General features: G+C 64.1%; 2 protein-coding genes across 2 annotated transcripts in view; one reads left to right on the forward strand and one right to left on the reverse strand.

The window, feature by feature from the left end:
* Window positions 1–2290, forward strand: part of SLC22A31 (solute carrier family 22 member 31) — a gene marked incomplete at both ends in the record, with an annotated part of 35784 nt that extends 33494 nt beyond the window's left edge. The window contains 8 exon segments of the mRNA XM_079723308.1: window positions 165–212; window positions 215–267; window positions 269–333; window positions 519–872; window positions 988–1190; window positions 1532–1641; window positions 1708–1835; window positions 2014–2290. Of these exon segments, the coding sequence (XP_079579434.1) occupies window positions 165–212; window positions 215–267; window positions 269–333; window positions 519–872; window positions 988–1190; window positions 1532–1641; window positions 1708–1835; window positions 2014–2290 (1238 nt within the window).
* Window positions 2291–2611: 321 nt separating this feature from the next.
* Window positions 2612–22734, reverse strand: CDH15 (cadherin 15; the record flags this gene model as incomplete). The annotated part of the gene is made up of 14 exons (XM_079723771.1): window positions 2612–3191; window positions 3348–3515; window positions 3615–3751; window positions 3850–4089; window positions 4315–4551; window positions 4712–4854; window positions 5484–5737; window positions 6664–6849; window positions 7256–7384; window positions 8115–8275; window positions 14041–14185; window positions 15449–15604; window positions 15768–15926; window positions 22693–22734. The coding sequence occupies 14 exons, from the start codon at window positions 22732–22734 to the stop codon at window positions 2991–2993; spliced, it is 2358 nt and encodes a 785-aa protein (XP_079579897.1). The 3' UTR covers window positions 2612–2990.
* Window positions 22735–23868: the final 1134 nt, after the last annotated feature.

Raw genomic sequence — 23868 nt, forward strand, 5'->3', positions numbered from 1 at the left:
GCTCTGTGGGCTCTGCTTTTTGTGGGCAGGCCCGGGTGCCAGAGCGAGCAGCGCGTTGGCCTCAGATGTCCAGGTCCTGGGCAGGCCAGCGACTGATCACCACAGCCCTGGACAGAGCAGCCCTCCCGAGAGGCCTGGGCCTCAGGCCGTCTGTGTCTGCCCAGGCCTGGAGCTGTGTGACGCCCCGCACCGCCTGGCATTCTCCATGGGGGCGGCCTCTTCTCTGTGGCGGGCATGCTGCTGCTGCCCAGCCTGGCCCTGCTCCTAGGAGGACTGGCGCCTTCTGCAGGGGCTGAGCGCCCTGGCAACGGGACTCCTGCTGCAGTTTTGGGGGTGAGTGAGAGGGGTTCACATCCTCTGTGGAGGCCACGTGTGTTGCTTCCCTCTGACCTCCATGGAGCACCAGGAAGATGGGCACGGGACAGGGACACAGGGACACAAAGAGCCATGCACTGTGCTTCGCCACTGTGTCCTTCTGTACCGGGAGGTCCCTTGGCATCCTCACCCAAAACCCGCAGGTTTCCAGCCCTGTTCCCCGAGTCTCCCTGCTGGCTGCTGGCCACAGGGCAGCCGGCCCGAGCCAGGAAGATCTTGTGGCGCTTTGCGGAAGCCAGCGGTGTGGACCCCAAAGACAGTTCGGAGGAGGAACGCTCCCTCGCTACGGATAATGGACCAGCCAGGGAGAAGGGAGACCTGGGTGCTGGAGGAGGGAGGAGAGGTGTCATCCCCTCATCCATGCCCCATTATGTCCCCGGGGCCACAGAGCTGGACGTGCTGTGTGCAGGGAGCCCCCAGCCCCGGCACCACTCGGTCCTGGTACTCCGGCATACCCGCGTCGCCTGGAGAAAGGGACTCATCCTGGGCTTCAGTTCGTGAGGAGGGTAGGGAGGGTGTGGGTGGGTGAAGGGGAGGGAGGGATCTTGGCCTTTCCCATGGGGTGAGAGTCCCCAGCTCTGGCTGGGCCTGCAGCTTTGCCGTGCCTCCCAGGCTGATCGGCGGGGGTATCAGAGCCAGCTTCCTGCGCAACCTGGCCACACGTGACCCCGCCTTCTGTTGGCCCCACTTCCTGGAGGCAGCGGCCGCCGTCTTCCAGCTCCTGACAGCAGACCTCTGGGGGCGCCGCCCAGTCCTGCTGCTGGGCCCCTTGGTCCTGGGCCTGGCACCCCTGCTGCTCCTTGCAGGGGCCCCGTGTTGAGTGCAGGGCCCTGCAGGCTGGCAGAGTTGTCATGTGCGGCTGGGGGTTTGCCCAGTGGTGGTGGGGATCCCGGAGAGGCAGGCACAGGGCATGAGGCATTCGGATGAGGTTGCTGTTCTTCTCTCCCCACCCACGTCCCCAGTGTGCACCCGGGGAAACTGAGGCCCAAAGAGGTGAAGGCCAAAAAGATTCTACGTGAAGCGGCTTAATATAAGGGCTTGGGTTGGACGGGGGGCAGCCTGCAACCACTGACCCCGAGTGCAGGAGCAGAGGTGGAAGGCTGGGGAGGCCCGGATCCCTGAGACCCTGGTGAGGGGAGGGAGGAAGCGTGGGCAGCGTGGGACCTGCCTGGCCGGACGGTGCTGCCCGCCTCTGTCCCGGGGCTCCTGGCCTCCCAGGCAGCGTCCGCCCTCAGCAGCCTCTTTTCAGCCGAGGTCTTCCTCACGGTGAGCAGGATGCAGGGTTGGAGGGCAGGGCCCTGCCCGTGCACCCCGCGCTCCCCACACCCCCAGGTCCGTGCCATCGGGACCAGAGTTCAGGTGTCTCTTCCTGGGTGGCAGGGGGACAACGGCCGCAGAAGGGTCTGCGTATCAGCTCAAGAGTGGAGGGGGGAGGCCGGAAGTGAGAGCCCCCAGAGAGGGTCGGAGTCCAGGGCAAAAATCGACTTTCAGTTTTCTAATGAAAAGGACAGCGCTTGATCCGGGGCAGCTTCCCCCCCAGCCTTGGCAGGTGTCTTCCTGGGGCCCGCTAAGGGCCACCCACCCACCCAGGAGCGTGGGGTGCCCCGCTGGGCTGTGTCCCACCGCCCCCTCTGGCAGGGGTGCCGGGCTGGGCCTGGTGCTGGGAGCTGGGTTCCTGGGCCAGGCGGCCGCCCCGCTCACCGACACGCGTGGCCGGCACGGCTTCTTCCTGCAACACGTGGTCTTCACGTTCTTTGCCGTCCTCGCCCTGCTTTGCGTCCTGCTGCTGCCCGAGAGCTGTGGCCACGCGCTGCCCCAGTCGCTGCAGGATGCCGACGGCCCCCGCCAGGACCACCTGCCCCTGCTGCCAGCCTCCCTCCCCAGGGCCGGGACACAGCTGGTGCAGGAGGGGTGACCAGGCTGCAGAGACACGCCACCCTCCAGTACGGGCAGACGGGTCTTGGGAAGGAACGGGAGGGCAGTGGGAAGTGGGCCTCTTTGCCGGGTCCTGGTTCCCCCTCCACGTGGGGAGCAGAAAGGTGTCCGTGGAACTTGGCACCCTCGCTGGTTCTTCCCTCAGGCTGCACCCTTGGCTGAAGGGGGCTTCTGGTGTCTACCTCCCCCTCACAACCAGCCTTCCGCAGCCTCTCCCACTGCCCCCACCCCCTCGGGGGCCAGCCCACTGCTGCGGCTCTGGGGTGACTGAGGTGCAGAAAGGCCCTGCAAGTCGCCGTGCCAACTGTGCATCGGAGATGAGCACGTTTTTAATTCATGTTTGCCCGAGAGCTGCTTCCTTTCATACAGAGATGAGATCAGCGTGGGTGGGAAGCAGAGCTGGGAATGGGGCCTCTGACCCCATTGGAGGCGACTGACGGGGCAGGAGGAGCGCCTCCTTCTGGCCACTCCACTCCAGGCTTTGGGCCCTGACTTCCCCTGGCGGAGACCAGGCTGGCCAAGACCCCAGGGCGGGGCACAGGGCCCTCTGTCCATCTCGACACACAGCCAAGTCCGGCGTGTCCGCTCAGGCCCCCGTGGTCTGCCCTCTGTGTCCGGGAGGCCGTGCCCTCAGCAGGGTGGGTGCAGGTCCCCATCAGAAAGCCTCTTCCCTGGTGCCCTCACGGGGGCCCGTACAAGTCGGCCAGCCGAGCAAAGCGGGGCCCCCAGTCCCAGAGGCAGCTGTAGTCCTGGTCCTCATCATCCAGGCTGGACAGGATGGAGCTCAGTGTCCCCGCCACGGAACCGTCCCCCTCGTAGTCATAGATGAGAGCCGTGTCGTAGGGTGGGACGGTGGGGTCACTGTCCACAGCCTCTAAGCCCTGTGGAGAGGCCTGGGGCTCAGGAGACGGGCTGGAGGCAAGGTTCTCTCTGGGCGACTCTCCTTCCTTGGCAAGAACCACCGCCCCTCTGTCCGGCCCCAGAGCGATGCCTCAGGCTTGTGGGGTGGGGGAACGGAGCCCCCCTGGGGCACCTACCTCGTTGATGAAGTCAGCGATGTCAGAGGGGCTGGTGGGCAGCACACGGGGGGCCTGGGGGTGCGATCGGCTGAACGGGGCGTCTCTGCGCAGAGAAGGCCGTCCCAGGGGGGCGCCCAGGGCCGCCAGCTCTGCCGGGTGGCGCAGCTGGTCCATGTCGTAGGCATCCTGAGGCGGGACGGACGGAGCATGTGGGGGGTGAGCCGCAGCCGTCGCGGGACCCTGGGGCGTCCCCCCAGCACTCGTCAGCACCCCCGGCCCCCTCACCTGGTCCTCCTCCCCACCCCCCTGCTCGTCGTAGTTGAGGATGTTGTCCCGAAGGTCGTCCTGCAGCCCGTGCAGAAGCCTCTTGTCACACGACTGCTGCCGGCACCGCACCAGGAGGGCCACCAGCAGGGCGAGCACTGGGGGGGGCGGGGGCAGCGGAGGTCGGTGTGGGGCGGGGGCGGGGCTGCCAGGTGGCACGGGGCGGGGGCAGGGATCCGCAGGCGCGGGCACTCACAGAGCAGCAGGATGACACTGGCCAGTACGATGACCAGGGCGCCCAGGCTGATGCCCGCGCCACCCGCCCGCAGCGCAGCGGCCCCCGGCAGGCAGGTGCCGTCCAGGCCGCAGCGGCACACGGTCACGTTCAGGGGCTGCTCGCGCTGCTGGGGCGGCTGCCCGGAGTCCTGGAGCAGCAGGCTAAGGCGGTGCAGCCCCTCCGGGACCTGGAGCCTGGGCCGCAGGCGCGCGTGGCTCACTGCGGAGGGTGCTGGCGGTCAGCGGGCGGCCACGCCCCTCTGCGCCTGTGCTTCCGGCGGCAGCTGGCTGGGCGGGCATCCTGAGAGACTAGGCCTCGGTTCCCCACCTGTCCCCTGTGTATGATAACCGATCCCTGCGGGCCTGAAGGTGCAGTGCACTGAGGTGGAAACCAGTGGGGACCTGCCCCAGGCTCTGGACCCCCAGGGGTGTGGGGCAAGCTCACCGTTAACCTGGCTGAGGCTCCAGTTCCGGGCCAGCGCTGGGAGCCTGGGGCTCAGCTGGAAGTGGAAGGGGGCCCCGTGGGGGGGCAGGTCCTCATCCGTGGCCCCCAAGAGAAGGCCAGAGCCCTGCTCTGGCGTGCTGCACAGGCTGCCCCACGGTGGGGACAGTTCAGGGGCGTGGTCATTGACCTCCAGGATCTCCACGGACAGGGTCCCTGTGGCTGTGCTGGGTGGGGAGGCTGCAAGCAGGAGAGGCCTGGTGGGTCCCTTGCCCCTGCAGAGCCCCCGCCCACCCCTTAAGTCTGCTCGGTGGAGCGCCCGCTCTCAGCCCTTGGGCGGCAGCAGGGGCCCCAGCCAGGGTTAGGGAGCCCTGGAACCCAGGCCGAGCTCCACGCTCACCATCATCTCGGGCCAGGATGATGGCCCTGTACCAGCCGTCCTTGAGGAAGGGAGATGCAGGGCTGAGCACACGCTGGGTCTGGACCCGGCCGGTGGCCCCGTCCACTTGCAGCCAGTCTTCAGGGTCATAGTCCTTGGAGTAGCTGTTGGCGAGGAGGGCACAGGGTGGCCCTGAGCCTGAGCCGGACCCCAGAGGTGTGGTCACGTGTGGATGCGCGCACACACACACACACACACACATACACAGGCTTTTAAGGATAGTCCTAAGCTGGTGTTTTCCATCCCAATCAACAGATGAAAAAACTGAGGCTCGGGGAGGGCAGGTGAGCCGCCCAGGGCCCCGTGGCCAGAGTGACAGCCGGGATTCAACCGTGGGCACCACGGTGACAGACAAGGGTACATAGGACCAGGGCAGGGGGTGAAATCCAAGACAGTAACAGCCAGTCCTAGGGGAGCAACGGCTCCCTGGAACGGACAGGGCCGGACGCTCGGAGGCTAGCCAACACAGACGGGCCGCGTCAGTGTGCGCCAGACGCAGCCCAGTCCTGCCTACAGGACGAGGTCATGTGGACACACACACACGCACGCACACGCACGGTACTTGAGAGCCCCTGGGCTCTCGGTGATGCACACAGATGAGCTCTCTGCCCTCTGACCGGGGCCCTGATGGGAACCTCGGGACACAGGGCTCAGCACCCTCAGCTGTGCTTCTACCCTGGCTGGGAGGTGGACTGGGGCTGTGAGTTCCCCCTGCTCGCCCCGGGGCCCCCACCTGAGCCTCTGCGGCTGCTGTGTGTCGGGGTCTCGGGCAGAGAAGGTGGCCACGGGGGTTCCTGGGGCCGCCCCCTCGGCCAGGCTGGTCCGCAGCGGGTTCTCCTGGAACACGGGCGCCTCGTTGACGTCCCGCACCTGCACGCTGACCCTGGCCTGGCCCCGCTCAGCCCTGGGGGCAGCCGCCTGCAGGGGAGCCTCGTTCTGCACCGCCACCGTGAGGTCGTAGCGCTCCCGACTCTCATAGTCCAGGGGCTGCAGGGGAAGCGGGGCGGCCGCCCGTCAGGACTCCGGACCCTCCCCCCGACTCAGGGAACCCAGAGGCGGCTGCGGGCCGGAGGGGCCTCCTCTGGTCTGTCCTCAGAGCCCCTTCTTTCCTTCCGCTTTTTAGCCTCAGAAAAACAAAAATCATGCAGGATAAGAAGGCACAAAAAATAACGTGGAAATCTCGGCTACGCATCACGCAAACGTATTTGTCGGGCGTCATGAGGTCAGTTTCCCCTGGCGGGGCACCCTCCTCAGTGCCTCAAGCAGACACTCACCTGGGTCTCGCTAAGAAGGTATTTGGTGGACGTGGTTGAACTGACCTGTACAATCAGCTGACGTTAAATAAAGAAGATGGTCCTGGAGAACCTGGGTGGGTCTCATCTGCGGGTGAGAGTCTCTGAGAGCAAACCTGAGGTTGCCCCGGGAAAGAAGGGGTCCCACCTCCAGGTGCAGCCTCGGCTCCTGACTGTGCAGCCTGTCGCAGCCCTGCAGCCTCCGGACTCGCCAGCCGCCTGCACGACGGCTGGCGTGAGCCAGTCTCTGGCAATAAAGCTCTTCCTGTGTTGACAGCTCATCTGCATCTCTCTGCACGTGTATACACAGGTGTGTGTGTGCACCTGTGTGCATGCACACGTATGTGTGCACACGTATCTCCTGCTGGTTTTGTCTCTGGTCTCAGGTTGGCCAACACGTGAGGTCTGTATTTGTGCGTGTTGATCGTATGCTTTAAGTGGCAAAGACACTGGAAGTCACACGTGGGCTTGCCCCCTCCTTCCAGCCCTGTCCCCCTGTGGTCAGCGTGGCCCGAGCCCACAGTCCTAGCGTTCTTGGTCCCCTTGGCTCCCCTCCTAAGGATGCACAGAGGATCCAAACGAGGTCCCAGGGTGTGGGGAGGAGCACCCTCCTCAGCTCACCTTCACCGCAGACAGCACGCCCTCGTTGGTCCTGGGGTCGGTGCGGATGGCGAACTGCCCGTCAGGGTCGCCCTCCAGGATGGTGAACCTGGCCACCCAGTTGGGGGAGCCGGGCAGGTCCCGGTCCTCTACCTCAAGCCGCCCCACGTCCACTCCGCTGACGGCTTCTGTGACCTCCAGGAAGAACTGTGGGAACTCGGCCCCGTTACCCACGGGTGGGTGGGGGACGGTCCCCTGCAGGGTCACCCTCCCACTGCCCACCCACGAGGAGTCCAGGGCACCCCAGGAGCCCCCTCCCAGGCTCGGCCACGTGCTGGGCACATCCTCCCCAGAGGGCAGGGCTGCTGCTCCCTCCCAGCCAGGAAGCTTGGGGACAGGCCACACCCCAGGGTCTTGGTGGCTTCCCCCCACGGCCCTCCAGCTCCTGACATGCTCACAGTCCCCCCATGCTGGCCTCTGGCAGGGTATCCTGCACGATCCACACAGGATGCCTCCTCCGTGGAGCACCTAGCCTCCCACCCACCAGAAGCCCCAGGATGGGGGGGAGGTCAGCCCTGAGCAGCGGCCGGTGGAGGTGAGGACGTTGCAGCACCTGAGCCCTGGTGAACTCGGGGGCGTTGTCATTGACATCCTCCAGTGTGATGATGGCCGAGGCAGTGGCAGTGAGGCCGTCTCCAGACATGTCCGCCACCTGCAAGGTCAGATTGTACACGGCGACCACCTAGGAGCACAGTGACATGGGGTCAGGGGACCCAGGTGGAGCGCAGGGCGGGGCTGGTCAGCCACCTTAGGGCCTGGGGGCAGGGCAGGCAGATCCCAGGTAGCTCCAGCACCTGCCCTGCCCCCAAGCTCTGGGGCAAAACAGGCTGCCTAGCCTCTCAAGGTCCGATGGCACCACTGTCGACCCCAGACTCTGCCCCAGCCTGTGAGTGGGCAAGAGGTCAGTTGCCGAGTCGGATAAGCACTTACGGGGCACCTGCTGCACTGGGGTGTGGGGTCCCTGCCCTGGGGAGCCAGGTGCAGCTGCCGAGAGAGGGGACACAGATCAACTAACACAGTGAGTGCCCTGGGGAAACCAAGGAGGGCTTCCTGGAGGTGAGGTGCCAATGCCACACAGAAGCCCAGCAGCCAGGGGCTGCAGGGGCCCCACAGGGGAAGAGCGGGCACGGCCGGCTGGAGGGCGACTGTTTCTCTGCAGCATGCGTGGTCGCTGTGGGCCCACCCCAGGCCGAGGAGCCCTACTGCTCTGCAGGCAACAGGGTGGGGGAGGTCTCCGGCAGAAAACACGCTGAGGGCCCCTCACACCGTCTCTGGACCGAACTGCACAACTACCCGCAGGGCAGGTCTGCCGGAGCCCTGGGCCACGGACAGTGTCCGCGGCACCCGGACCCCTCGTCTCGTCTGGAGGGCTGCCCTGCCTCAGCTGTCAGGGTGCAGCTGCGTGGCCTCACCTCGCGGTCCAGGCCCACTTGCACCGTGCGGATCTCCCCCGTGTACGGGTCGATGCTGAAGAGCTGGGGGCCACCCTGCTCCAGAATGGAGTATCGCAGGGCCGCGTTGTCCGTCTCTGGGTCGTCCGCATCCGTGGCCTCAGCCCTGGTCACGTAGGTGCCTGGGAAGGGCGGGGACATGTGGGGGTGACACCCATGGACGCCAGGGCGTGTCGCCCGCTCCACTGCGGCCCGCCGCACCAGGTCCAGGCCCCCGATCAGCCTTGCACGTGCAAGCGTGCCGGCGTCCTGGCTTGTGTTGCTTGTGGGGATGAGGTTGGGTGTCCGGTGCACACAGCTGACACCTGTCTCCTACAGAACCCCGAGACAGACCAGGCGAGCCCGCTGGGGAACCAGCCCCAGGCGGAGCGAAGCAGCGCCCAGGGCTGCACCTGCGCTCTGGGGCAAACAAGGCCCTGAATCTCAGGAGAGTAAGGACCTCCGCAGGGGTCCTGGAGGCACCTCAGCACCTGTGCCCACCTATTTTCTGGAGCAATTCAGGTCTGACCACCCCTCCCCGCACCGGCCCAGATGAGGTGTACGAAACGTTATCCCGGTGAGGTGGACCAGCCTCAGGCCACCCGAGGAGCTGGCCGCCCCTCACCTGTGACTGGGCTCATCCCAGCCCCTCCTGGGCCCTGACGGGTCAGCTGAGTGTCATGCTGGTGTCTGATGAACGGTAGTGACCCGGCCACTGACCCAGCCTTAGAAGGTGGGAAGCTACCTTAGCAGGTAACTCCCGGCATGATGCTGGACCCCAGGCTAAAGCCAAAAACAATGTTTAGAATAGGCACCCTGCCACCGGGGTGCAGGCAAGCGCTTCCAAAGGCACCTGCCAGGCTCTCTATGACTGAGCAAGTGCGCAGACTCCTGGGGTGACTGGAGCCCGGCTTCTCGCCATCAGAGAAGAGGACCCAAAAGGAACCCTGCAGAGCTGGATCAGAAGTGGAGGTGCCAGAGAGGACTCGTGACTTGTGATGAAGGTACAGAGACACGTTAACACAGCTGTGGAGAGCACGCGCACACACACATGCACACACACGCACGCACACACGCACGTCTGTATATGTGTGAGCTTATTTCCCAGCTCTGGCTGCTGAAAGGGCCTGGGCCGGTTTGATGAGCTTCTGATCGGCCATATCTGGGACGATTTGAGCTTCAAAACTACAGTGCAAAGAATCATAACCCACTGAATGAAGCAAGACTCCATAAGTCCAGATCCACGTGAACAAAACACATACGAGACAGGCTGGGACCTGGGACCCTTTGCTGCAGGGCTTGCGCCTGGACACACATCTCTTCGAGCTACAGAATACAAAGAAACTACAAGGGACTAAAAATAACTATGTACGTGGCAGTTAGAGCAAATTCTGGACGAGATACAAAGAGACTATAAAAGCCCAACTGCCACTTCTGAAGAGCAAAAAACCGGCCGGGAGCAAAAGCAGGGCACTTGTGCGTGCCCCGTGCACACACCACCTAAGGTGGTGCATGTGGATGTCTTTCCCAGCACCATCTGCTGAGGAGACTGCCCTCTCCACATTGAACGGTCCTGGCGTCTTGTGTAAAATCACCTGCCCATGGATGTGAGGCTTGTTCTTGGGCTCTCTATTCGGTTCCATTGGTCTATGGTCTATGTGTCTGTCTTGAAGGCAGGTGCACACTGATTACTGTACCTTTGGAGAAAGTTTTGAAATCAGGAAGTGTGTCCCCCAGCTTTGTTCTTTTCCAGGATGGTTTTGGCTATTCAGGGTTCCTTGAGATTTTATAGGAATTTTAGAATGAGTTTTCTGTTTACAGCAAACCCCCTAAGCCAACCCCCCCGGCCTGACCCCTGGACACACCCGTGACCCCTGGACACACCCGTGACCCCTGGACACACCCCATATAAGGAACAAGCTCGCCCCCCCTCAGGGAGCAAGCTAACAAGGGAAGCTGTTTCTTGTTCTCACTCCCCACTGCTGCAGCAGGGGCCCCAACAAAGCCTTGCCTGAATTTCTTGTCTGGCCTTTGATCAATTTCTATTGATTAAGGAGGCCAAGAACCCTGGTGGGTAACACATACACACATATATTCATATACAGGGGTACTGAAAGCCCTATCATATAATAGAGAGCCAAGTGATGACGAAGAAGAAACAGTGAATTAGAACACCACCTGATGCAGGCAAGAGCCGCCAGGGAGGGATGCTAACGCTGCTGGGTGGCAGCTTGAGGGGTAGCAGGGTACCTGCACGGTCTCAAAGGGTCTCCCACAAGACACCCATTAATACAAAGGGGAAAGGAGAAAAACCAGAGTGGAGAAGCTTGGCGGACACCCCTGAACTATAGACCCAAATCGGCATCCCCAGGAACGGGATGTGCCTGCCTCCTGGGGGGGGCTCCAGCCACACAGACTCACGCAGGGACAATCATCACAACAACTGCCTAAAAGCCTCAGGATGTCAGCGTCGTGACCAAGGAGGTGAAAGGCTTTCACAACGAAAACTACAAAAGATCAGTGAAAGAAACTGAGAAAACACAAATAAATAGACAGACCATGTTCATGGCTTGGAAGACTTGTTGCTAAGATGTCAGTACCACCCAGAGCAACCTACAGATTCAGTGCAATCCCTGTCAAAATCTTACAGACAGTTTCTTTACATAAACAGAAAAATCATTCTAAAATTCCCATAAGATCTCAAGGGACCCTAAATAGCCAAAACAATCCTGGAAAACAACAAAGCTGGAGGACACACTTCCTGATTTCAAAACTTTCTGCAAAAGTACAGTAATCAGTGTGCACCTGCCCTCAAGATAGACACACAGACCGATGGAGCCGAACAGAGAGCCCAAGAATAAACCTCACATCCACGGGCAGGTGATTTTACACAGGATGCCAGGACCATTCAACGTGGAGAGGGAATGGTGCTGGGAAAGACATCCACATGCAGAAGGATGGAGCCGGACCCGTAATTACTTAACAGCATATACAAAAGTCAACTCAAAATGGATCAGACCTAAGTGTACAACGTAAAACTACAAAACTCTTAGAAGAAAACACAGGGCAAAAGCTTCACGACACTGCTGATGTCACGAAGGAAATGGTTTCTTGGATATGACACCGAAGGCACAGGCAACAACAACAAAAATAGACAAACCGGACTTCATGAACATTTAAAAATGCATCAAAAGACACCATCAACAGAGTAAAAAGACAACCCACGAAATGGGAGAAAATATTTGCAAATCACATATCTGATAAGGGATTAATATCCAGGATATATAGAGAACCCGTAAAACTCAACCAGAAATAAAACCAACGAGCAACTCAATTAAAAAATGGGCAAAGGGGACTTCCCTGGTGGCGCACTGGTTAAGAGTCCACCTGCCGATTCAGGGGACACGGGTTCGAGCCCCGGTCCTGGAAGATCCCACATGCCACAGAGCAACTAAGCCCGTGCGCCACAACTACTGAAGCCCGCGCACCTAGAGCCCATGCTCCACCACAAGAGAAGCCACTGCAATGAGAAGCCTGCGCACTACAACAAAGGGTAGCCCCCGCTCGCCACAACTAGAGAAAGCCCACGCGCAGCAACGAAGACCCAACACAGCCATAAATAAATAAATAAATAAATTTATTTTTAAAAATTAAAAATAGAACTACCATTTGATCTAGCAGCCCCACTTCTGGGTACATACCCAAAGGAATTGAAAGCAGGGTCTCAAAGACATATTTGTAGACCCATGTTCGCTGCGGCACTATTCACAACAGCTAAAAAGTGAAAGCAATCCAAGGGTCCACTAAAGAATAAACAGATAAACAAAATGTGGTATAAACACCCAATAGAGTATTATTCAGCCTGGAAAAGGAAGGTGATTCTGACCCGGGCGACCGCGCTGACGAGCCCTGAGGACAGGATGCTCAGGGAAATCAGCCAGACACAGGAGGACGAGTATCGCATGATTCCACTCATACGCAGTCAAATCAGAGAGACAAAAAGTAGACAGTGAGCGCCAGGCACTGGAGGGGGAAGTGGGGAGTCAGTGTTTAATGGGGACAGAGGTTCAGTTTGGGGAAATGAGAAAATTCCACAGATGCTGCTGGTGGTCGCACAATGACGTGAATGGGCTTAAAACCACCGACCCGTACACTTAAAAATGGTCAAGATGCTAAATTCTGTTATATGTATTTTGCCACAACGAAATTTGGCAGAACAGAAGTCAGTGCCATGAACCCCAGTGAGGGAGCGTGAGCGGGTGGGGGCTTCAGTCCTGCCACCACGACGAGAAAAAAGGGGAATCAAGATCACACCTGTGTGAGCCCGTCAGATGGAGACGCACAGGCGACCTGACACCCCCGAGTCCAGGCTGTGACCCCCCAGGAGGTGCACACACTGGGGCTCCCCTGGTGCAGCAGGTGCAGCGACCCCATGGCAGCAGGAAGAGGGGCCGAGATTGGCACAGCTGCTGGCGGTCCCTGGGAGCCCACACGGGGGTCTGCGCCCTTTCCCACGCGCCCACTGAGTGCCCCCAGGGAAGGCGGGGCGGGAGGAGACCCGGGAGGGCCCCTCGGCTCAGGCCACAGGGTGGCCCAGGGGATGGGGAAGGCCATTGGTGGTCCACGATCACAGGGTGAGGATGGGGCTGCGGGGCTGGAGGGATGGTGCTTCGCCTTTGGGGGACGAGCAGGGACCCTGAAGGAGCCCCACCCCTGGGGCTCAGGGACCACCTACGACTGAGACCCCCCACCCCCCAGCACCCCAGGAGCCCTGCCAGGTAGCACACAAGGGTTGTCACCCTGCTAGGGGCCCCTCTGTATGCAGGGCTGCGCTGCCGTGGCGAGAACGCAGAGGCCCCGGGAGCTGAGCTCAAGCGGTGGCAGAGGCCAGGCCCGTCCCCTGTCCCCACAGCGGGCTGGCCCCCACCTCTGCTGTGCTCTTACACACAGAGAAAGAGGGAAAAATTCCACCCTAGTGATTAAACAGCCAACAGAACCAGATGTACGGCCAACCAGACACTTGGGCTTTTACCTGACAGAACGGAAGCAACCACGCTCGTGTGCAAAAGGCCCTAAAAGAAAAGGTGGACGGCATGCAGGGACGGACAAGGCTCAGACAAGAGGCAGGGACTGTGGACAGAGGCGGGACCTCCTTTGCCCTAAAAGGCTTGATTGGGCAGCTGAGGCTGAACAGGTGTGCAGGTGAGACGTTCCTATGTGTTAGTGTTAACCCCCAACTCTGAAGTTACACCGAGTCACGGGTGTGCTCTGAAGGCCTCGGGTGTGCAACCAGCCCGGGATTTGACCAGAGCCCCAGGGACCAGGTGGGGAGGGAGGAAGCACATGGCTGTGTGGACTGTCTGTCCTGCCTGGAACAGAATGGGGCCAGCGGGTCTGCCCTGTGAGGACGCAGAAGGGATGGCGGGTCAGCGGTGTGTGCACCCAGTGCAGAATTAACAAGCGGTGAGAGGCAGCGGCTGATGACGGGCAGGGGGGTCGCCTCTCGGGGGATGGAGGAGACAGAGGTGTTGGCTGCACGACACTGTGAATGTGCTAAATGCCACTGAAAAGTCCATTTCAAAACGGTTAATTTTATGTTATGTGAATGTCACCTCTATTTAGAAGGAGGAGGGGGGAGGAGGGAGGGGAGAGCAACAGAAACCACCAGAGCTTCGCCATCCAAGAATCCTCCCTGAACTCTGCAAGATTTGGGGGTTGACGTTTATATTGCAACGGGAAGAGGCTTGAGTCGACTTGTGGAAACTCCCTCCGTCCTGGAGACTGTTTCCGTGTTTTTAGACTCTCTCAAGGACCTCTGAAGTCCTTGCTGAAGGGAAATCCTGGACTTCTGACCCGCCCAGCGCCCTTCGCGAAGCTCCCTCCCCCACCGGGAACCCACCCGGCTCACCTGGGAGGGCGCCCTCCAGCACCTGGCCAGTGAACACCTCCTGCCTGAAGACAGGCCGGTTGTCGTTCTGGTCCACAACCACGATCTCCAGGTCCGTGGGCTCCTCCAGGGTGGACCCCCCCAGGTCCAGAGCAAAGGCCCTGAGCTAGTCAAGCAGAGAGCAGGGGCTGGCACTGCGGCCCCCACCAGGGCAAGCGCGGCAGTGAGTGCGGACTGTGTCCTGATGGAAACAGGTGAGAGGCGGGACGGGGCAGTGCAGGGCAGCTGGGGCTTCCCTCAAGGGGAGCCTGGGTTCTCCCGGCAGGCAGGGTGGCCACCACGGTCCCCTCTTGCCTGGGCCACCAGGAAACCCGCAGCTATGTTTCGAGCGTGCCTGAAGCGACGCTCTCCCTAGCGCTCCTGGTCTCTCTCCCTTTTTCTGTGAACAGTTTTGGCTGCTTTTGCAGTTTCCTCTCCACACGTGAAATTTTAACTTCAACCATCTCCTGCCCCTTTGGAGAACAGACTTGGTACAACTTCCAGGGGAAACACCCTCTGTCTGCGTCAGGGAACCAAGAGCTCGTTCTCAAAGTCTGAGGGAGGCTCAGGACACAGGAAAGGCAAAGGCTGAAGCCCCCCCGCCCCCGGGGCGAGTTTGAACATCACCTCAGGGAGGCCAGGCTGGCGGCTGATCGTCTGTCTGCAGGGCACTCAGGCGAGCTCCAGGCCCCCCTCCTCGGCCCCTGGCTCACCCCCTCCCCACTCCCCTGCCTCTCAGACCCGACAGTCCCAAGGCCTCCGATGGGCAGATCCCACCCCACCTCCCCTGACACCCCGACCCTGACAGTCACGGGGCAGCTGCCGCTGGGGGCGGCCAGTTCCGTGGGATTCCTCACGGCACCCCATCCTCACCACATGTAGCAGGCTCGGGGGAGAACCGGCCACACCAGTGTCTGGTGTTGCCTTCCTGGGAAGGCTGCCGCCCACCCCGATGCTGGCTGCCCAGTCCTCCTGGGCAGGGCCCAGCGTTCAGTCCGCTCACGCACCTGCCGAGGGAGCCTGCAATCCTGAACACCTGCTTCCTTGGGCAGCCGGTCCCAAACCCCACCCCTGCCCCCCAATTAAGGATGCTGGGTTTTGCTGGTGGAAGTGTGGCCATGGCCCCCATGGGGAGGGGAGGGGAGGGGGAGGGGGAGGGGAGGGGGAGGGGAGGGAGGGGAGGGGAGGGGGAGGGGAGGGGAGGGGAGGGGAGGGGGAGGGGAGGGGAGGGGAGGGGGAGGGGAGGGGAGGGGAGGGGAGGGGGAGGGGAGGGGGAGGGGAGGGGAGGGGAGGGGAGGGGGAGGGGAGGGGAGGGGAGGGGGAGGGGAGGGGAGGGGAGGGGGAGGGGAGGGGAGGGGGAGGGGAGGGGAGGGGAGGGGGAGGGGCCCACCCTGAAGCGGTCTGTCGTCTCTCGGTCCAGCATGGCATTCAGGGACACCTTCCCTGTGAACTTGTCTATGGAGAAGACCCCCCGGGGCTCCTCGTCCACGCCGGGCCCCTGGATGCTGTAGATGATGCTGCCCAGCTGCTGCTTGTCCGACTTGATCTGTGGGACAGGTAATGGGCTGGGGAGGTGCCCCAGGGGAGGGGTCTCCCCTCTCTGCAGCCCTCGGTCCCTCCCCCAGCTGGGAGGGGGTCGCTCAGCCTGTGGCCCCAGGGGTGTCCCCGTCCTGAAGCACACGGCTGTGGGGCCCCGCTCGGCCCCTCACCTGTACCAGGGGGAATGGCAGGCGCTTGTGGTTCTCGGACACGCTGATGGGCGGGATGACCCAGGCCCTCCGCACGCGGCCCGGTGCCGGCACCCGGCGCCAGGGGTACAGGGTGTGGGGCCTCCTCAGCCCGGGGACCCCCACTGACAGGCACAGGCTCTGCAACAAAGAAAAACCTCCGTCACCACCACAGCAGCGCCCAGAGCTCCCCCACCGGGGCCGGGACGTCCCCTCCCTGACTGCCAAGCCCTCCGTTGTGTGGCCCGGGGAGGTTCGGGCGCCAGGACTTGGGGGGCATGGGGTGCTCAGGGAGACAGAAGGCAGCCTGGCTCCCGGGAGCCCGGGGATGGGAGGCGAGGCCCGGGGGGAGGTGGGTTGAAGAGGAAGGACAGCTGGGCTGGGGGCAGTGGGGGGAACACGCGGCCATCCCAGGCCTCCTCGTGACCTGAACTCTTGAGGGCTGGTCGAGGTTGACCAGGCCAGCGCTTCTGTCCTCAGAGGCCCAGAGAGGGGGGCCACCTGGGGGGCCAGAGCGCCCACCCCTCCCGCACCCAGGGCAGCTGTTCACATGGCAGGTCTCCTCTGCCAGGCTGGGGAGGGGGACGCTCCACACGCCTCTGGGAATCAGGCGGTGGGGCTGTCTGTCCCAGGGCTGCTTTGTGGAAATGAAACGTAGCTAAGCTCCCAGCTCCCCGCACCCTGGGACGGGCCGGCCCGCTGCCTCTGCCTCTAGGGACCGGTGGGGTGGGGCGTGTGCAGCTGTGAGGCTGAGGGGCCGGCGGGAAGGACGGGCAGCCGGAGTGTTCTGGACTCCGATCCCCCAAGGCCCATCCCCAGCCTGAGTTTTCCTCCCAGAACCGTGGAACCAGGGGTGACCGTCTGACCAACACTTTAGTACCTGGAACCCGGGACGCTGTCTCCGGCTCCGCATGCCCAGAGGACAGGGGTACCCAGTGTGCAATGTCCCCGAAACCCAGCGCTCGGGGCCTGTGGGGCTGCAGAGGCAGGACGGAGTGGGGGGCAGCCGTGTCCCCCGACGCTACCCCACAGGCGGGGCCAGGGATATGCACCCACCGCCCTGCCACCACCCGCTGAGCTCTGGGCTCAGCACTGAGGCTAGTCAGGAACCTGGCAGGGGGCAGGGGGCAGGGCGCCCGCGGTGCCGAAACCCTCCCCAGACCCACCGTCAGCTCGTCCCCCCCGCCCCTCAGACAGGGAAACTGAGGCCCAGAGAAGAAAGCCACCTGGCGGGGGGAGGGCAGAGCTGGCGGCAGCCCCGGTGAACACCCAGAGTCTCCTGGGACAGCCCTGCTTCAAACACGTGGTCTCTGTATCCCGCGCCTTGATCGGGCAGTGGCTGGTCTGAGCGTGGGCTCGGGCACTGGGGGCCTTCTGTGCTCCCCGAGCCATGAGTGGGGCCGACGCTGGGGCACGCTTGGAGGGCACAGAGCCTGGCTGGACTTGGGTAAGGGCTGTCAGGGCCCAGGGCGGGGGCAGGGATGCTACTGGGACCCAGTTCAGCTTGGCTATAGGAGAACGTGAGCAACGCACCTTCCACGGCTGTTATGACCCCCCAATCCCCCTGCGTTTGCAGCTGCCCCCTGCCCAGCCCCCCTCCAAATCCAAGGCAGGGCTGCGGCGGGAGATGCAGTGGAGCTGCTCCTGCCAGGCCCTTCCCCAGCTCTCTGTGCTGCGGGATTGGCCCTGGGCCCTTTGGGAGGGGGCTTCCCCCCCCCACCACGGCCCTTCCCCTCCTCGACCCCTCGACCCCGCCCCCGGCCGCCGGGTCCCCCGACTTCTGCTGAGGTTTCCATCCCTCTCCCCATTGCAGTCGGTAGAGGGACTGGGCCTGGGCTGGTGGCCTCAGGGAAGGGGGGGCATGGTGACTGGTGAGTGGGGGGACTTGGGAGGCAGGGGAGGGAGGAGATGCCCCTCAGCCAGGAGGCTGCTCTCCTGGGCAACCTCTGGCCTGTGCCCCCCTGCATGGCCTCCCTGTTCCGCCCCCCTGGGTCCTTGTACACTTTGCTGACAGAACGGCACTGACATCCAAACTAAAGTCAGCCTCCCTGGGGGTCCCCGGGCCACCTCCCCGGTTCCCAGTCCTCGTCCTGCCACCGCACTTGAAATGCCAGGGGCCTGGGGTCCAGGTAGCAGCACACCCGGCTTGGAGAAAGGGCCGGGCCGTTCACCAGGCCCCCAAGCTCCCCGTGGCCCGACAGATGGCAGCACTGCCTCCGAGCCTCCCGGGCAGCTGGCTTCTCACCAAGACGGCCCAGCACAGGCCCGCGTGGTGTTCCCGCCAGGCGGAGACCTGCCGGCCTTTGTCACAGGCTCGGTGGGATAGCGGCTGTTTCCTGGGCATCTTGGGGCAGCAGCTCCCTTGCCCCCACCCTCGCCGCTCCCCGCCCCCTCCCCCCGCCCCTCCCCAGCCCCTCTCAGCCCTCAGGGAGCAGCAGCGCCAAACCTCCATCGCACGGAGCATTTCTGTGATGCCCAGGGACGCAGAGGCACCGCCCTGACCTCAGCGGGGGGGAACCTGGGGCTGGGCAGGGGGTGAGGGACAGCCTGCAGGTGCTCCTGGGCCTCAGGCTCTTGGAGAGGCACTGGGAGACACACACTGCCCTGTCCATAGCCGGGCCGGCCCCTCCGCCCCTGCAGCCCCCCACCGAGCCTCCGGCTGCCCCCTCCCTACCAGCAGCCTTGCTGACACTCCAGGACGCCCACCGGCCTGGCACAGGGCATGTGGCCAGGGCAGAGTCTGCGAGTCCTGGGCCCCAGACTCTCCACGGCCCAAGGCCATGAGGTCAGCAGAGGCCGCAGAGCCGTGGCAGAGGCCCCTCGCCCAGATCAGAGGCTGCAGCAGGCGGCGTGGCCAGACTGGGCTGCGGCCGACTTCCGGCCCTGGGGCCGCTTCTCAGTTTGTCCTTTGTCCTCCCGCCAGCCCCTTCCCAGAAGATGCAGGTGGCCGGGGAAGGCCTGGGAGCCGCCTGGGAATCACAGGACACTGGAGTCGGGACGAAGCCATGTGCACAGAGCCGCGGACGTTGAGCGCACATGGCTCACAAAGGCTGTCACCCTCACGGCCCCCGCACCACACAGAACCAACAGGCATCAGGGACCCACTTCTCCCAGCGGGTGCCCGGTGGCACCCCCATGCTCACCCTCCACCGCTCCCTTAGCCAAGAGCCTGAGAGAACAGCCTGGAAGCCCTAGAGATGCCGGGCCACTGCCCCCTCCCTGTGGTCCCAGGCCCACGGCTGCAGAGTAAGAGAGCTCCCCGTCTGGTTCGGAGCTCGTGGGGCCCAGCTGCGCGGTGAGCACCCTACAAACCCACTGCAGGGGCAGGAGTGGCCTCACCCACCCCAGACCCAGGCAAGGGCCAGGGTGGGTGATACTGTCTAGCTGCAGGCCACGGTGGGCAAGGCCCTGTGCCCGAGAGCAGCTGGCCACCTCCTCCCGAGATGCCTCCTTCCGGATGCCTCTCTGGCCTCTGGGCGGTTCCCGTCCCCTGGGATCTGTGATGGCGCCTCCTCCCCTTCCGGCCCCCGCAGTGGGGCTGGGCTCCTTCACCCCCGGCTGGGGCTTCCACACTTGACTCATCATCAGAACCAACCAAGGTCAGTAACAAATATGGATTCCACCAGTTTACCCCAGGCCTACTGAGTTAGAACTCCCAGGGGGTCCCGGAGCCCCCAGGTGATTCTTGGGAGCATCTGGGAATCGAGGCAGGCACAGGGCTGAGAAGCGGGACTTGATGGTCACACAGCCCTGACCTGGCTCCCGCCCCACCCCTCGGAGGCTCTGCGTGTGGATGCACCCCGCCATCAACTGTTCAGAAGCGATCAAGTGCCTGAGCCCTGGAGGGAATGCCTGCCGCCCTTGCCCTCTGCAGGGGTCTGTCCAGCCTGGGCGCCTGGGGGCAGCCTGCAGAGCTCTCTGTTTCTCTCACCAGCCCTCGGTGGGTTCGGAACAAAGAATCCCGAGGCACGGCCCGTCTCCTGGGAAGAAAGCTGATCGCTCATCTGCCCTGGGTACACAGGCTGGTGACCAGGGCGGCCAGGGGGACGGCAAGGAGAGCCTGCTTCAGCTCCTGGCACTACGGCCTCTAGTGACCCCTGTGAGTGGCAGGCAGGAGACCCGGGTGCATCTTGGTTGACTGAAGGCTGAGCATCTTCCATCTCCCTGCAGTTGGGCAACCCTTACACAACTCGGAGGCCGCCACGGCTGGGGAAGGGGCTCTGGGGCTCTGCTGAGCCACGTGGCCTCTGGGAGGAAGCCTCAGCCACACTCCTGGGGGCTTTGCAAACCGTGAAGACCCCCTGAGGCAACGGGAAAGTCCTGGAACAGGACAGTCCCCAGGGCAGACACGCATGGTCTTCTCCAGATGGGCAGGGGAGTCAGCCCCACATCGGTGTGACAGTAACCAGGGCCGCGGAGGGAAGCCAGATCGGGGCGCTGTCCTCTCAAGGTGGGCAGGACGGCCGGGAGCATGGCGCCTGCCCCAGTCGGTGGGGGTGGGGGTGGGGGTGGGGAGGCTGGAGAAAACAGCTGTCCCTCCGCCTCGACATCCTCGTCCCTCCTCTGAAGCCCACAACAGCTGGAGGGGGGCTCAAGGGAGAGCCGCAGGGGCCTCTCTGGGCCAGGCAGACAGCTGGGTCCATTCCTGGCATGCCTGATGCCTGCCAGGCCGTCCAGGAACAGGGTGGCCTGGATTCCAGCCGGGGGGTGGGGAAGGGGCTCAGGCCTGGGGAGCTTGTGGGGCCTCTCCCTCAGCCCAAGCAAACCCCACCCACGTTCCCCCAGGCTCCAGGCCTCCCACCTGCTTCCAGGAATCTGAGGGACCCAGGCCCGGAAGTGACGTTGGAGGGGTGTCCCTGCACGTGAGTGCACGGGCAGCGACGTGGCTCAGCGGAGCGGGACTCAGCCTTGGGGCCCCTTCCAGCAGCACGTGGGTCTTCCATCTGGGCTCCCCACCCCCAGGCAGGGTGGGGTCCCAGTGAAGGCCCAGCTACTGGGGACACCACGGGCACAGGTGAGGGGCCGATAGAGGCCAGTTCCGAAAAGACACACGCTAAGCCCCCTGGCTGAGATTTCACGCAACACAAGGGAAGGGTGAGCCTCGTCCAAAGCCACCAAGTAGATGACGGGCCTGTGCGGAGTCTGGTCAACAGGCTCCCACCCCAGGGGCCCACCCGAGACAGCCCTGCTGGGGGGCTCCCGGAGGTGGAGGAAGGTGTGTCCAGGAAGCGGCCGCAGGACCCGTGTGGCTGGACAGGAGAGGACAGAAGTCTGAAAGCTGAGCTGGACGGGGGAGGGCCATGCGAGGTCCTGACGCAGACGCATGTCGGCCAATCCCGAAGTCGCTCCCCTAACACCGGAGCGACTTTGAGCCGCGGGGAGTGCGGGGACATGAGTGGCCAGGCCCGTTGGCTGGTCTCCCAGCGCCACCCGCATTCCCGCAGTCCCCAGCTGTCTGGGAGCGGGTGCGTTGGGCACGACCCTGGGGGAGGGGAGAGGCATCTGAGAGGGATCTAGTCCCCTCCCCCGCAGCAGAGTCCCCCTTGGGCCCAGTCAGAGGATGACACCCCCAGACCCAGGAGTGGGCCTCCGAGGACATGCCGCCTGATGCGGGGCAGGGGCAGGAAGAGTGGGGAGGGGCGCTGCAGCCTGGAGCCTCCTGGAGCCTTCTGGAGCGCATGGGGGCATCCAGGCCCTGGGGTGGGGGCAGAGAGCCCGCTGCCCCGGGTGGGCTCCCAGCAGCGGGCCGAGGGGCACAGGCCGTGGGCAGCCAAGCTGGGCCGGGCAAGGGTGGCCACGGCCTCACTCTGGGTCAGTCGGGCATGGCAGAGGGGAGCGGCCGGCGCTGTCTCCATGGGGGTCAGTGAATGAAGGCCCAGAGGCAGGGGTGTGGGTAGCTGGGGGCGGGGCTGGTGGCACCTAGTCAGCTGCCAGGGGCTGAAACCCGAGCTGGCGAGCCGGAGCTGGGGGCGCTGCGGGAGTGAGGGGGGACGCTCACCAGCGTCCAGCGCTGCGTGATGGGTCTGGAAGTGTAACAGTGAGTGATTCGTGGGCGCAGGGCAAGGCCCTGTGCTCATCTCCCGTCAGGTGTAAGAGGCCTGAGGCCGTCCTCCTGGACCCCGGCCCTCACCAGTGACCACGGCTCAGCCCGGTCCCCCGAAGCCCGGAAACCACTGAGGCCACACGCTCCACTCTTGGCCCCAGCCTAGCACCTGCCCAGCAGCCAAGGGCCGAGAGGATGTGGTCCCACCCACCCAGGGGTGCCCGTGTGGCGAGTGGGGCAGCCTGTGTTTCCTGCCACCCGTCCTGCGCCCACCAGGGAGACCAGGGCTCAGGGGGAGGTGCGGAGGGCGGCCGCCGTGCATGCCGGGCACAGGGCTCCCCAGGGATAGGCGGTTTCTGGAGGGCAGAGCCCACAGCTGCCCCTGCCGGCCGGACACACGGGGGCTCGGACTCCACCCAACTAGACTAAGAAGAATCACCTGCCAGCTCGCGGGGGTCCCTAGGGACCAGGCCTCCAGGCTTTCCCAGCTGGGGGTGCTCCTGCCGCCCCCTCTCCGCGAGACTGAACACTCCCAGACCCCAGCAGGGCTGAGGGGCGCACCTCCGGAGTGAGGGCCCGCCTTCTGGGTGCTCTCCCGGCTGTCCCCGAACTTGGCTCCCCGTCCGGCCCAGCGGAGGCGGTTACACTCCCCCCCTGGACAGGGCTGCCCCACGCAGAACCCTCGGCTCTCGGGCCAGGGGCTGAAACCCGAGCTGGCGAGCCGGAGCTGGGGGGCTGCGGGAGTGAGGGGGGACGCTCACCAGGCGGCCAGGGCCAGCGGTCCCCGAGGCCGGGACGCCCCACTCTAAGACGCCGGCGCTCAGTGCAGGGGCCAGAGACGCCCGCGCCGCGCCCGTGCCTTACCTGGGCCAGCAGCCCGAGGGCGAGGAGGAGCGCGGCGTCCATGGCCCGGCGGCGGGCAGCGGGCCGAGTGTCCGGAGGCGGGAGCGACGCCTTCTGCTGGGACAGGACCCGGCTGAGTGACAGCACAAGTGTGCGGGGCGAGCTTGGCGAAGGAGTGATAACGTGTGCGGGGGCGAGGCTGGGCGGGGCGTGGGGCTGAGTTACAGCACGTGGGCGGGACGGGGCCTGGGGCTGAGTGACAGCACGTGTGCGGGGCGGGGCGTGGGGGCGGCTGAGTTACAGCACATGGGCGGGGCGGGGCATGGGGGGGGGGGCTGAGTGACAGCACATGTGAGGGGCGGGGCCTGGGGCTGACTGACAGCATGTGTCCCGGGGCGGAGCAGGGGTCGGGCAGTGTCCCAGGCTGGATGCCGGGCTCCAGGAAGGAAGCTGTCAGAAAGGCAGCGGTGGGTGGGGGCTGGGGAGTAGGGTGGATTCCCTCATTCATTCCGAGCACCAGGCTCACTGCTGCCTCAGTGCCTTTGCACCGGCCGGCCGTGCCCTCGCCAGGACTGCCGCTCGCTGCCTTGAGGGCTTGGATCACATTTGCTGTGTTCCTTTACTGTCTCCCGCTCTGGGGTGGAGCCCCCCAGGGCAGGTTGTCCACTGCTGACCCCCAGGGCTAGCACACAGGAAGGACAGGCACAGACCTGGCCCCGTGCCCAGCTCTACCCGCCCCTTCCTTCCTCCTCGGTTGGCAGTTACTTGGTTGGTAACTACCTGGTAGAAGGGGGAGGCTATCTCTCCCCTCCGAGCCCCTGTGCTCCTGGGCGGCCTGTGGCTCAGAACCAGGGGAGGGCGGGGAGGGGGGGCCCTGCGGACCTCAGCCGTCTTCTGGGCAGAGGAGTGGGGAGCGTCCCCTCTGAGAGCCGGTCTTCTCTGCAGCGGGAGCAGGCACGGGGGCCTCTGCTCTCCTCTCCAGATCGCAGGGCAGCTGAGCAGGTGCGGCGCCATCTGTGCCCTAGGCCTGCTTGGAAGGAGGCCAGGCTGCCGGGGGTAGGGGTGAGGGCAGGGGCTCCGGCAGTGACTGTGTCCCTGGCACTCACCGCTCCAAGGTGGGGGTGGAGGGCGGGAGACCCTTCCAGCTGCAGGCTCTGAGGCCCTGGGGCTGAGCAGCTCCTGGAGGCCACCGTCCTG

The sequence above is a fragment of the Hyperoodon ampullatus genome, assembly GCF_949752795.1.
Source record: "Hyperoodon ampullatus genome assembly, chromosome: 18".
NCBI classification, from domain to species: domain Eukaryota; kingdom Metazoa; phylum Chordata; class Mammalia; order Artiodactyla; family Ziphiidae; genus Hyperoodon; species Hyperoodon ampullatus.